Consider the following 14,891-nt stretch of genomic DNA (forward strand, 5'->3'; position numbering starts at 1 on the left):
TGCATGAGTGCTTTTACGTTTGGTAATGTAGGCCTATTTTGATGCCAATACTAGGACTTTTACTTGTAACAGAGTATTTCTACATTGTGGTGTTACCACTTTTACTTAGGTTAAAACATCTGAAGAATAGCCTACTAATTCCACCTCTGCCTGGCCTCTAGACTAGAGATACAGTACATGGATTATTTCTAATATGCATGCACTAGTCTTTTCTACCACTAGATGTCAGTAAAGAATTACATCAAACAGGTGATACTGGCCGGAGTGGAGTGGACACAACTAGTGAACTTCAGTGGATCCTCTAAACAAATATCGGCACATTTGTGATAGCAACTTTATATAAATATATATGTACACACACACACACACACACACACACACACACACACACACACACACACACACACACACACACACACACACACACACACACACACACACCACACAAGATGACCATTTTTAGGCTGACTCACCAGGTTCTTTGGACGTATTCATAAGCAACAAGTCCCTCATGCATCTTTCTTCCTCTTTCCCAAGAAGCGCATGAGGGTGGTGACACCCTGGGGAGGATTTTGCCTGTAATGAACGGAATCAATGGTGTAAAGTAAACTAAGTAGGGGAGATAGGGGTCAAACAAGGGGCAAACGTAACACACTCAATAATTCTAGTCAGAAACAAGCTAGAGGGGTGAGACTTATTGTGCACATCCTCAGTAGGGTCCTCTCTCTGCCTATATGGAAGGATAGAATGATCATTTCATCTCAGCAGAAGTTTTCAACAAAAACTGATTTTGAGGTGTTTAACGTACATTTTTGAATGTACAGTATTTTCCTTCTGCTGTCTAAAGTTTAGATGACAGCTAATTTAAACTTAGATGAATTGCATCTCTATGTTTATTGAAGAATATGGGATTTAAAAAAAACAACATTTAAAAATAAAATAATTCGAATAAAAATACAACATAATTGTAATTATATATATAAAACATTCTTAAGTAAAAATGTTAAATTATACAAAATATATATTACTTAGTGATGTGCTTTTATTTGAGATATAGTGTGTTAATATGACTTATTTCTACAGTGTTATAATTGCCCCCAACCAGTGTTACAATTGCCCCCATCCACTGTTAGAATTGCCCCAGTCACGGGGGCAATACCAAGCTTATAAATGGTATTAGTAATTAGGGCACATATATATGTTTCTTAAAACAAAAGATGAATATTTCAAGTATTCTGTGAATTATGAAAGAAAATGTAAAAAGTGTTACTTTTGACCCCAGTGTCGGTCTCCCCAACAATACTCAAGTACTGTACTTAAAGGGGTAGTTCACCCCCAAAATAACTTTTTTTCTATTGATTACTGACCATCTGGAGCCTTGAATTCATAGATATTTTTTTGTTTTTGTCACATTCCTAAGCCAATAATTTGATTATAATAAATGTGTCCCCATTGATTCCGGTAGGAGACACAAATGCATTTGTGTCTCCTACCGGAATCAATGGGGCTAAATTTATTATAATCAAATAATAAAGGAAGGAATGCGACAAAAACAAATAAATATCCATGAATTCAAGGCTCCATGGGGTGAGTAATCAATAGAAAAAAAGTTATTTGGGGGGCTTTTAAGATAATTTTTTTTTTACTTCTGCAGTGTTTCCAATTTTCAATACTTTATACTACTCCACACTTTTCCACTCACAATGGGTCACAAACTCACAACACAATGCATGCATTGTGCGGATGTAGATCTGCTATTTTCAAAAGATTTTAAAACATTTGATACATTTGAAAACGTGGGAAATGGGACATTCTGCCTAATGAGTACTTTCTAAGGGTTGGTAGCCTACTTGTAGTATATCTACATTGCAGTATTGATACTTTTACCTGAGTAAAACATTTGAGTACTTTTTCCACCACTGCTTTATACCAATATATTAATATCAAACAACACACTTTTCTCACCTGTGTGTACATCATGAAAACTCCGATAAATCCCACTTTGTGCATTTCTAGTTTTTGCCAGGCTGAGGCGAGCTCACTTTTTCTTATCAAGGTAAATCAAATCAACAACAAACGAACAAACAAAAAGAAAATGAAAAACTCTCGGCAGGATCTGACCAGATAATAAAAGCAAAGCTTCGATCCTGTAATAAACGTGGCAAATATTGCATGGAATGTGGAAAAGACATAATTGAGTGTCTATCTTGTACAATTCAGCAACACACACACACACACACAGACAGTGGAGGTGTTGAATAAAGATAAAGTCATCTTTATTCCAACAAGTAGAAGTTTTCCAGTTTGCGGTCACCCGCCCCTCCTGACGTTCGTCCGGCCCCTAGCCATGGTTCACATGACGCCCGTCTGTCATGGTATGACAGTCATGTTTCAGGGCTAGTCCTGCCCCTAGCCCTGATACATGACTGTCATATCATGGCAGTCATGGATGAACTTCAACCTGGTGTTTGCCTTTTCTCCCTTTTTAGCCCGTACATCTACTTAAACGTTCAAATTTCAAATATAAAGTGCTTACCCCATGACCACAAATGTTAAAATTATGTACCGGCCCTCAGAAGTACCCATATCTTCCGTGTTGTTCAATAAAAAGGATTTTAAACCGATTGGTGGCCATTTTCTACGTATTTTTGCAATGTGTTTTCAACTATGCGATCCTATTGGTTGAGAGGTGTATTGCACTCTGGATACATTATAACTCTATGATAAAATGGCCACCAATTGGATTAAAATGATTTTAATTGAACAATACGGATGATATGAGTACTTTTGAGGTTCCTTACATAATTTTAACATCCGTGGCCATGGGGTAAGCACTTTATTTTTTAGATTTGAACGTTTATGTAGATGTAAGGGTAAAAAAGGGAGAAAGTGCAAACACTATGTTGAAGTTCATCGACAGATGACCGTCTTGGATCCATGACTATAGCCTAATATGCTCTCACATGTCCGCGCCATGTTGTGAGCTTGTAATGTAGAGTAGATCTGCTATTTTTGGCATGCGACACCGTCGGGCGACGAAGTATTATTGGGGCTTGAGCCCTGACCAGCGTTGCCATGTCTGCTTATTATCAGCGACTTTGGGCTTGTTTTTTTGTACAGTTGCTGTTTTTTTTGGCTTCTTTATCAAGTGTGACGCGTTGTGAGCTTGTAGATCTGCTATTTTCAAATAGCCAATGTATATACCATAAGTGCTCATGTAGTAGCCTAGATAGTCACTTATTTTGGGCTTCTTTTTATAGACCTGGCTGCTTATTTCTCTTACAAAATATGGCAACGGTGAGCCTGACGTAGCCGTGGCAACGTTTTGTTTGATGTCGAGGGAGGGGGCGGGGTGCAGAAAAAGAGAGACAGACAACTAACCAGCAAGTGTGTGAATGTTTGACATCATGAACAAATGAGCCTGCGAAACACGGACACATTTGCATACAAACGACTTAATTCATAAAGTCTTATTATTATTAGACTCAAAACACTGTTAAAGTTATGGCGTTGTTGGATTTAAGAGCATTAACGCCCGAAGAAGCCTCTTAATTAGGGTAATATTAGCCAGCTTGGCAGACTATTGTAATTTATTTTGTACTTGTTTTATTGTTGGCTGACCATCACGTCGTTTGTAATGTGCCGTTGTTAATAACATTGTATTGCCTTGACCATTGATAGGCAAACTTAATAATAATCTCACTGACGTGGTGCTGGAGGCATTTTAATATAGGGAAATGTTATTAACCACAAGGTTATTAATCAAACCTGCACTTTAATATGAACTTTTCTAGGCTATCAATGAAGTCGTCAACTGTTGATAAGTGAATTCAGATTGCATGCCTTTAGGCTGATTCTACAAATATCTTCTAAATCCTAACAGTTATCTGAAAAATGTATGTTTCTATATCAGTGGTTTTCAAACCTTTTCATGTCAAGGACCCACAGAATTATATGTATTTGGCCAAGGACCCCCATGTCAAAATATGTTGTTCCAGGGACCCCCAGAAACAAAGATTTGAGTTAAAAACGTTCCCTTTAAAAAATATATATATTAAAAGATTTGCAAACAATATCATGCTTTAAAAAAAATAGCAGATCCAAGCTCATAGCACAGCACAAAGTGACTTAGCCCCAGTAAGTACCTCTCACTCCGCTATACAGCTCCGGAGTGAGAGGTACTTAATGGGGCTAAAAGTGACTATGAGCTTGTATATCTGCTATTTTTGAATAGCCAAAGTATACAATGACATATGCTTTCCCAGTTTTAATGGGTTAAAACAGATTTCTGGGCTGATTCCATTGAGTTTTGAACCCATGAATCCAATGAGAACAGATTCACAGTTTTCTCCCTTTTGACTGTCTTCCAGACCTCTTGTCTTGTCCCTGGTGGTGAGGAGTTGGATGTGATCTGCAGCCAGCATGGAAGTGGCTGTGTCTGGCCCTGCAGAGAGCCTCTCTGAGCCACTCAGGAGGACAACGACTCCCCTCAGACAGCTTGTGGAGGAGAGCAGACGAGCCAGCGTCCACAACCACCTTCTGGAGTCAAGTATGGCATCAGCCCTGAATGCTTTATCTGACAGCAATGCACACATAATGCTTTCCCACTGTTAACTCTAGCCATTCCTATTCTGGGGAGGGAGCCGATCTACTAGCGCAGTGATTCTCAAACTTTTTCGTGTCAAGGACCCCCAAATTGATATGCATTTGACCCCCATCTGAAAATGTTTTGTGCCAGGGACCCCCAGAAGACAAGATTTGTGTTAAAAAATTCTAAATTATTCCACATTTTCCAAACATTTTTGATATTTTTCAAAGATTTTAACCTCTGTAGTAGCCCACAGTGTGTCGCAACAGATCGACTATTTTTGGGCAAAGAGATTTGGTGTAGACCAATGGGACCAAGTACAGAGCCAAGCCCGGTCAACTATTAGTTTGCCAAGCAAGGGTTTAAGTGATTAAACAAATTGATTGTGATATTAATAATAATCATTATTATTATTACCACCCATTGACACTTATTCAGGGCCTTATAGCGCTTTTCAAAAAGGTTTCAAAGTGTTTGATAATCATTTAAAGCAAACATGATGTACTGTGTACATGCATGGGCGAACATCAGAAACGTGGATGGTCAGAAGAATGAGGCTCTCAGGGCACCGCAACTGGTAGCGAGAAAACTGACACTCTGGGAGCCAACCCGAGGTACAGCTAGAGGGTAAGGAGGTGCACCACCTATGTAGACACACTCCGGTGTGACAGCTGAGCTAACACTGCAGAGCTAAAGACCCTGATGCTACACAGGAAGGAGTGGAGTGGACTCAAAGTTGCTTTACAAAAACGGCAACAATATAAAAACTTTTATTTGGAAAAACTAGTTAAAAGATTAAAAGCTATAGAAGGTATTCAAGGGGGGATTAGGATTAGGTAGGGAATGCAAGTCTGAAAAGGTGGGTTTTGAGTGTGGTTTTAGTCTGCACTCTCACATCGCAAAGCAAACACAAGTGACGCATGACAAAAAGAGTAGTATACCCCTGTATATCAAAATAGAAAATGCATTATACTCTCTCTATGCGTCGGTTAGCGGCTTAAACCCTGTATACATAATTGACCGGAGCCCCCCAGGGTCCCCCCCATGCATGTGGTTAATTCACCTCCGTCCTAACTTCCGGTCTCACCTTTTTCTGTTAATTCTACAGATTACTATTGCTTATTTAGTCACTGTTGGATTTTCTGTCTTTCTTCTAGAGATCTATGCCAGGCTGAAGAGCAACGGTCTGATCCAAGCAGAGCCCTCCACGCTCCACTTCAACGGGTTCGAGCTGGGCAAGGATTACCACAAGGTCCTGGTGAGGAGAAGAAACCTTTTCGATTTAAAAGTTTATGTCTGGATTTATTTGAACCGCTGTCCCTCGTCTCCCTATAATGGAGAGGGCAGGAGGCTCCGTTTTGGACTCCGGCTTTCTTTTAACCTGAGGTGCATACAGTGGAATAAATTGATAGTCAAGCTTTGTAAGGCTGGATGGTGAGCTGTTAAAGGGGGCAGATGGCACATGGCTGAATTTCACAAGCAGGTGGCTGGGTTCAATTCTCTATCAGAGCTCCTAGGAGATGGATTTTCAGTCGGGGGGGATTTCATGCTTTATGAAATCTGTGGTCCGATGAGGAGGTTGTTTTATTCAGCTCACAAATGAAAACGGAAGGCTCTGGTCATGTCGGATACCTATATCAGAATCAGACAGCAGTAGTTTTCGGTTCTTTCCAGTCAGTTGCTTAATAGCCTGAGGCTACGAGCTCAATCCATGGTCTTGAAGGGCGGACCCAAACACAGCCGCCTGGATTTGTGCGTGGCTTCCTATTGCTTCACCAATCTATGTCCCCGCCTCCCCTCCCCTCCCCCCCTCGGCCTGTGCACGGAGCACGCTGACGTCACCAAATTTAGAGCGACGCCCCTCTGCACTCTGATTGGTTAGGAGATAACAAGGTCCAAGACCATCGTTCCTACATCGCTCCCCCAGGCTTTTTTTCTTTTGTAACAAAAAAAAAAGCCTGGGTTTCCGAGGCTAGTTGCTTAATGACTTTCAAGCTGGTGGCCTTAATTTGGGAATGTCATTATAGCCCAAAGTTTCCAGAAATGTATAAACAAACTTGTAACATTACAAAAATAGCAACAATTCGCTCTTTGTTGTACAACAAAGTATATGGGGCTCAAGTGGTTAAGAAACACTGCATTAAATGACATATAGCCTTTTTTATCACTTTTTGATATCACTTTTGACCGCAACAAATAGCTTAAGGAGCGATATGCTTTGGACTCTGCTCTATGCTATGGGGGCTGTTGGGGAAACTGGACGACAGGGACAATAATGCAAATAGACCCCATGGCCAGGCTTTTGGGATCAATATAAGTAGGAAAAAAAAGGCTATGTTATTTTAGTCCGGACTTGACCTTTTAATATTTAGGCAACCTTATCTATATAGCACCTTTCATACACCAAGTGAACTCAAAGTTGCCTAAATGAATAAAGACCAATATATTATTATACTAGAGGTTTGGGCCTAGAGAGTGAGGCTTCTATGCAATACAAATACAATTAAAATTTCTGGGATGATTGTGAAAAACCTGGCCTTATCATTATGTATTTGACTTGGGTAATGCGGGAGCTGGATTTGATGTGACTGAACAGACAGGGGATTTCATTCCGAGAACAGCCTTCTGGATGCAGGCCTGTTGTGAACTTTGAAATGTGTTTGTTCAATTATGCACGACGCAAACCCATTGAATCTTGCCTCCTTTTTTCTTTTGCCTCCTCTCCCACAGAAACTAATCAACATCTCCTCTGAAGTGATTAATATCCATATCATTGCCACACAAACTAAGTACTTCAAAACAACATATACAAAAAAGGTAATTTAAAAAGAAATGTATTCTTTCCTTCCACGTTTTAGTTCACATCTGAAACTTTCTGGCTGTGGTGGAGAGTAACTAAGTACATGTACTCAACTACTGTACTTGTGTTTTTAGTTTACTTGAGTATTTCCAAATACTTTTACTTTTACTCCACTACATCTCAGAGGCAAATATTGTACTTTTACTTCACTACAATTATTTGACCACTTTAGTTACTAGTTACTTTGTAGACTAGATTTAGATTACAAAACATACATGCACAACTTCAGCCCTTGAAAATAGCCGATCTACAAGCTCACAACGCGCGTTGTGAGCTTGTAGATCGGCTATTTTCAAGAGATATTAATACATTTTATACATTTGAAAACATGTAAAATGGGACATTCTGCAAAATCATTACTTTTAATTTGGTAATTTAAGTATAACTTGATGCCACTACCTTTGTACTTTTGCTCAAGTAAATTTTGGATATAGAACTTTTACTTGTAACAGATCAGTATTTCTACATTTCTACGTTATTGACACTTTTACTTAAAGGCGTAGTTCACCCAAAAAATTACCTACACACGCCATGAAGCATTGAATTCATGTTGTTGTTTTTAAGTTTTGGTCGCATTCCTAAGCCAATAATTTGATGACCGGCGGAGTCTCCTACTGAGCAGCCACCCACGGTCATGGAAATTATTGGCTCAGGAATGCGACAAAAACAAATCTCCACGAATTCAAGGCATCATGGCGTGTGTGTAATTGATAGAAAATAAGTAATTATTTGGGTGAACTACTCCTTTAACCCATTAAGACCCGGAACTCATCTCTGTCATATATACAAGATATACAAGATATACAGATATACAAGCTCATAGCGTGGCACCGAGTGCCGCGCTATGAGCTTGTAGATCTGCTATTTTTGAAAAATAGTGAAAATGTGTGCAAATCTTTGAATATATATTTTTTTAAGTGGAAATTTGTAAAATATTTTGATCCAAAGATTTGAGGTACAAATGTTCGCTTTAAAAATATATATATATTCAAAGATTTGCACAAATATTCACGATTATTCCTTTAAAAAAAAGCAGATCTACAAGCTCATAGCGTGGCACTCTTTGAGCTTGTATATCTGCTATTTTTTAATCGCCAAAGAAATCTTAAAATGTCACAGATGCGTTCCCGGTCTTAATGGATTAAGTAAAAAAAAATGCCTACTTCCTCCATTGCTTTTTTGGCTTGAATTGGGCTGGTTGCATTTACAATGTTTCTACCCTGTTCTCCATCTGTCATCATCAAGTATCGACTGGTTCCTGGCCTCGCCTACACAGTGAAGGTCCAATTCCAGCCTGACGAATGGCGTTACTTCTACGACTGCATTCGGGTTCACTGCAAGGTTTGGCATCCGTCAGAGAGCTCCATGTGCCACGTTGTTGTGTTGCTGTGCTGTCATTTTTTTTTTGTGCTGAAAAGCCAGCTGTCATTTGAGCAATGCAGTGTTATTTTTAGGCCACCGTTTCCGTTTTGGTGGCATCGTCATTCGAATCTTTAACCACACCTATTCTTGGCATGTCATACTAGGCGAAACCTTCTTCAGAAATGGCCAATCTCTTGCAGGTTGGCTATTGGCTTGTAGTGAAGAGATTTGGTGTGTAGAGGGACAAAAAGAAGGGGTCAAGGATACAGCCTTGGGGGCCCCCGCGGTCAACAGTTTACAGTTTAGGCGTTTAGCAGACGCTCTTAATCCAGAGCGATTTACAGCAAGCAAGGACACAAGATAATACATCATAATAAATATAATACATCATGCTTAAAAATAGTAATCTAATAATAAAGTAATACATAAGTAAACCAATAATCTAATAATAACTACATACGTAAACCAAGAACCTATCATCAGCCTACAGTGAAACTATACACACTATAGGATGCCCTGGAACAACATATTTTGATGTGGTCGGTGGCCAAATACATACAATTTGGTGTATGGAGCTTAAGTGGTGAGGACTGGGGCAAGGAGCTTTTGAGGTTTGTGTTTCAACAGAGAGATCCTTCCTGTGTTTACACACTTTAAAGAGACATAAACCATAAACACTTGGTTTTTAACTTTTTTGGCTTGCTTTTGTGGCGCTGCACTCAAGATAAATAAATATTTAGAAGACTGTGGTTGGTCTCTGAGGTATTATCTATGCGTGGAGCATCTTTAGATGATTCTTTTTTTGTCTGGCTGAGAATCAAATGAATCAAAGTACCGGAGGTTACTGATAAAACTTTAGATTTTTATTCATCTTTAATTGGAAATCTTACCACTTGCTCTTCGTCTCTCTGCCCCCCCCCCCCCTCCCTCCCCACACGCACACTCAGGGAGAGGAGAATCTGTTAGTTCCAGTTCATGCTTATCCCGTGATCGATGACCTGAACATCCCCTCCCATGTCGACCTGCCCGCCATACCGCTAGGACGGAGGTGAGTGCGTTCAACAGTTCAACAGAGTTTTTTATTGTCACACATATACATGCACTGTGAAAACGCCTAGGTTGTGGAATGGTGCTCCGTAACAACACACAAATAAAATGTAGCATAAATACAGCAAGAATAGCCCTTAAAGTAATGAAGTTTAATGAAGTTAAAATGATACACCATAGGTGTTGCAGGGGAATCACTTTAGCTTTATTTAGTAGTCTTATGGCATAGGGGGGAAGAAGCTATTACCCATTCTGCTCGTGCCTGTTTGGAGGATCCTGTATCTTTGTGTATACCTGTGTGTGCGTGTGAGTTCCATGCACTCGGAGTGAGGATTGCTGGATGGCTGACCCAGCCGTAATTCTGAGGCCCCAAACACATCCTAACCCACCCCCCACCTTTGTGTTTGTCCTTACCTAATGTCCCCTATCTGTCCCCCAGTGTGGTCCACGTCATTCCTCTGAGCTGCAGCTGTCCAGTGGACTTTGAGTTCCAGGTCCACATCCTTCAGCCTCACAGGGCCTTCTCCGTCCAGCCCCTCGCAGGTAGGAGACCCTCTTTGCAATTTAACCCATTCAATCCGGGAACGCATCTCTGTCATTTCTTGGGCTATGCAAAAATAGCGGATCTACAAGCTCATAGTGCGGCACTATTTGTGCAAATCTTTGAATATATATTTTTTAAACCGAACATTTGTAAAATATTTGGTTCCAGGGCCCTCCAGAAGCAAAGATTTTGAGTTACTAATGTTCGCTTTAAAAAATATATATATCAATGATTTGCACACGTTTTCACGACTTATCAAAATAGCAGATCTACAAGCTCAGTGATTGTCAACCTGTATAATTTCAAGGACCCCCAGTTTGTTATGCATTAGGCCAGGGGTCTTCAACAGGGGCCCCTCAGAGTTGCTACAGGGGGGCCGCCAAATCTTTGTGTGATGGGATTATTATTATTATTTTGTTTTTACAGTAACCACTTGAACCCTAGCATCCCTATTCTGAGGGGAACATTAGCCGAAAATAGCAGGTCAAGTTTGTGATTTAATGTCTGAAAATAAACATTAACATGAATCCAACATATTGATAGAAAGATATGTCAACAAAAACATGAATTTACACAACACTGATGACAGTGCTGTCAAACATGTTCATGAAATATATGAAAAAGTTTAATCTGCAACATCATTTTAGCCATGTAGTAGGGGTCATCTCTGTCTCAGCTAAGGGGTCCTTGGCCTGAAAAACGTTGAAGACCCCTGCACGATGCTGCGTTCTCACGGGCAGATACAAAGATACACAGCATATTTGTCGCTCTCTGTCGATTTGTACTGTATGTGTGTTGCTCAACACGGTCGTTGACGTCATCAAACGCTGCGTCATCGGAGCTACAGTTGTAGTTTTGTATCTTTGTGTCTGGAAGTTGAACCCAGCTCAACTTGAATTTGTATCTTTTGTAGCGGCTACGAACGTCGGCTGTTGCTTCGTATCTTCATGTCAATGGCTTCCATTGAAATTGAATGGTAGCATCTAGCATGTATCTTATCTTGGTATCTGCCTGTGTGAACGCAGCATTAGACCATGGACAGTTATTTCATACGATTTGTATCTCTGGTATCTTAATCTACACTGTAAAATCCTCCCTAACTCCTCACGGATCCCACCAAGGACGCAGAGGCCATTTTAGAACCGAAGGGGACGCATGCATGCGCAATTATTTTTGTTACTTTTTTGTTTTTTTTTGTTACTTTATACCGGTAGATTAATTAATTTAATTCGGTACAAAAAGTTGACTCCATGAAGTGTAGATGTCGGAGGTTTTTTCTTTTTCTTTTTTCTTCATCCCAAAAGTGGAGGGGATATCCCCCCAATGGAACTGAGTATGTTCAAACCCCCCCTGCATCCCTGGATCCCACGTTGAGAAACTAATAGCTATAGGCAATCAGAAAAATCTAACTCGTGAAGAGAAGTCATCTTTCCCCTTCGATACTACAACACACATATTTGACCCATAAGCCTTCAGAGGAGCCATGCAGGCGGCGGGCTGCGTTTCCTCAACGCGTCGGATCGGCATCTGTTACGCACTCAGTAAATCAACGGTACCGCCGACATGATGGCCTCCAGTTCCACAGATGTCTCCACATTGACACTGAGCAGTCAGTGCTTTCCTCCTCCAAAAAAAAACAACATCCAGCTATGACGCTTGTCTGGAAAGCATCACAACACGTCCGGGAAGCCTGCACTTGAGCTGCCACTTCCAGTGTCTATATACAGTGACTATGAAGTCACAGCATTCTGTGTTTGTTGCTGAAATGCAGCTAAAGTTTGGCTGAAAAGTTTTAACTCCAGTGATGTCACCGACATAAAAATCCTGTTATTTTAGACGCTTTTTTCAATGGACGCCCTTCAAAGTGGGGTCCAAGGACCCCTCAGGGTTGACTGTAAGTTTGAGAGTGCACAAATGGAATCAAATGGATTTGGGTTCCATTTGTGCACTTTGAGTGTTCCATTTGTGCACTCTCAGAGATATGGGGTCCTTGAAATAAATAAAAAGTTTGAGAACAACTGCTCTACTACTCAATTTAAAGGCTTCTCTGAACTATGATGTAGATGTCTCTTTTCTGTCTCTCTTCTTCTCTCAGTGTCCTTTAGTCTTTCTTATGGTGGCTCCGTCTTCTCTCTTGTGTCCGTGCTCTATTTTTGTACTCTGTCTCCTCCACTTCATGTCTTAACACTAAACTAAACTTTGTTCAAACAAAAATAAATCTTACATAAGTAATGAGTTGCTTACTGTACCTGTGGCTATCCAACCTTTTAGCAGTGTGTGTGTGTGTGTGTGTGTGTGTGTGTGTGTGTGAGAGTGAGACACACACACACACGTGTCTTAATGCGTTAACCTATTAAGGCCTGAAGCCGATTCTATACAAATGTCTTATAAATCCCAACAGTTTAAAAAAAATCACACCCTGTGTGAAGTGGGCGGTGTCTTGCTAGCTAATCACAATACTGAATGGAGTCAACCAATCATGTACAAAAGATAAATACATTTATTGAAACACTCTTTATGATGGACGAAACCATAACTTGAAAAAAACCAATTTATGTTTTTTTTCAAGTTATGGTTTCTTATATAGGGCTATGCACATGTGTCATGTGACACTGGCCAATCACAGTCCTGAATAGATTGTGATTGGCCAATCACGGTGCAGGATAATTGTACAAATTTCCAAACCTCACTTATAGGGGCGGTTTCACAGCGCAGGATAATTGTACAAATTTCCAAACCTCACTTATAGGGGCGGTTTCACCGCCCAAAAAGAGTTTATTGCTAAATAAGTGGTTCTAATTTTTTTCATAATTTTCATAGACCCCCAAAATTATATGGGTTTGGCCACGGACCCTCATCCTAAAATATTTTGTTCCAGGGATCCCCCAGAAGCAAAGATTTGAGTTAAACATATTTTAAAAGAATACATATATTCACAGATTTGCACGCATTTTCTTATTTTTTTCAAAATTAGCAGATCTACAAGCTCATAGGGCGGCACTCGGTGCCGCGCTATGAACTTGTAGATCTGCTATTTTTGAATAGCCAAAGTGTAGAATAATGCTTTTTTTTTAGCTCAAATAAAAAAAATACACAGATGCGTTCACGGTCTTAATGCGTTAAATAGGTTGAGAGGGTCACTGATATATATAAGTATTTGTGTTCCAGGGGTGATCCCAGCCAGAGGTGGAGTGGAGATCACGGTGATCTTCAGTCCGCTGCAGTACGAGACGTGTGAGATCACCATGCAGCTGTTCATCTCCCAGTTCAACACCAAGCCTTACCTCTGTACCATCACTGGCTGCTCCGCCCCGCACCTGGCCATCAGGTAATAATAATATTAATAATACATTTTATTTATGATGCCCTCAGAGTGCTATCATCAGGGTAAAATATTTGTATCAAACATCACAAAGCTAAAAAAAGAACAATAAAATAGAGAAAAACAAGTGTAACAACAAAATTAATGCTTTATTGAAAAGGCATCAGCATCAGGTAACCTCAAGAGTGGGGCTGAAACTATCAATTTTCTTTTCTTTTTTGGCGATTCTATTGATCACTTTTCTGATCAATTGAATAATTGAGAAGCGCATTTTTCTTTTATATATCAAGGAATCAACCAATAAATGTAATAGATTTTTTACTTCGTCATACAATGATATGCCTCCGATAAGCTATTTTTGTGTAACCTAATATAGGGACGACGTATTAAAAGCAACATTGGTGGTTTAACAGTCAGAAATGCATTTAATGTGATGACCTTCAAGCTGCACTATGTAACTTTCCTGCTAACGTTTTTTCCACTGAGCTAATAGAGCCTGCCCCGCGTCCTCTGGGGGAGAAATCGATTTTTGACAAAATGTGTGTCAAACCAGAAACAGGATTGTGTCAAAGGTCATGTCCAACCTAGACACAGGATCTAAATGCCTCAATAGAAGAGCAGAAAGACCAGATACTGTTCAACCACCCCAATTGTATAACTGATATTCTTGATTGATTCATTGAATACTTTATTAACAGTTAAAGGTATCAGAGGTACAGTTATACAATAATGCTACAAGGATAACACAAAAAGCCATGAGGGCTTGTTTCCATTGTGGTCCTATGTATTCAATTCATCAAGATATATAAAGACATGCAATACTTTACAAGAACTCGTCAATACAGTGGGGGGGGGGGGTAATTTCTTTTGGCAAGCTAGAAGTCTCATCTACGTCCAGAGACGGGTGCTCTTTTATGGTGGTTTTGAAGGAGGGTAGGGAGTCACACTTTATGATGGCTATCACTTTATGATAGGGCGTTCCACATTTCGGTGGCATAAAAGTTGAATTAATTCATTCTCATGTTTGTGCCGAATCTGGGAGGAATTCTACTAACATGCTCTACCATACAGAATGGACAAAATAAAATTGTGTTCTCCAAAACAAATCACACGATCCATCTTTTAAGCTGATGGCAGCAGTTTAGGGGTTCAGCCAAGTTGGAGGTGT

The 14,891-nt window shown here is 40.0% G+C and overlaps 2 protein-coding genes across 2 annotated transcripts in view; one reads left to right on the forward strand and one right to left on the reverse strand.

Moving 5' to 3' along the window:
• The window catches only part of LOC308080503 (secretin receptor-like), a gene marked incomplete at both ends in the record, with an annotated part of 17,682 nt that extends 15,672 nt beyond the window's left edge, over positions 1–2,010 (reverse strand). The window contains 2 exons of the mRNA XM_080422399.1: positions 474–576; positions 1,966–2,010. Of these exons, the coding sequence (XP_080278525.1) occupies positions 474–576; positions 1,966–2,010 (148 nt within the window). The remainder of the gene's footprint in view (positions 1–473; positions 577–1,965) is intronic.
• A 2,412-nt stretch (positions 2,011–4,422) lies between these two features.
• The window catches only part of cfap221 (cilia and flagella associated protein 221), a gene marked incomplete at its 5' end in the record, with an annotated part of 49,726 nt that continues 39,257 nt past the window's right edge, over positions 4,423–14,891 (forward strand). Inside the window, 7 exons of the mRNA XM_080422400.1 lie at positions 4,423–4,549; positions 5,746–5,846; positions 7,319–7,405; positions 8,694–8,789; positions 9,758–9,858; positions 10,297–10,400; positions 13,570–13,729. Of these exons, the coding sequence (XP_080278526.1) occupies positions 4,423–4,549; positions 5,746–5,846; positions 7,319–7,405; positions 8,694–8,789; positions 9,758–9,858; positions 10,297–10,400; positions 13,570–13,729 (776 nt within the window). The remainder of the gene's footprint in view (positions 4,550–5,745; positions 5,847–7,318; positions 7,406–8,693; positions 8,790–9,757; positions 9,859–10,296; positions 10,401–13,569; positions 13,730–14,891) is intronic.

Source organism: Gymnoscopelus braueri (genome assembly GCF_963280865.1).
Source record: "Gymnoscopelus braueri genome assembly, chromosome: 24".
NCBI classification, from domain to species: Eukaryota; Metazoa; Chordata; class Actinopteri; order Myctophiformes; family Myctophidae; genus Gymnoscopelus; species Gymnoscopelus braueri.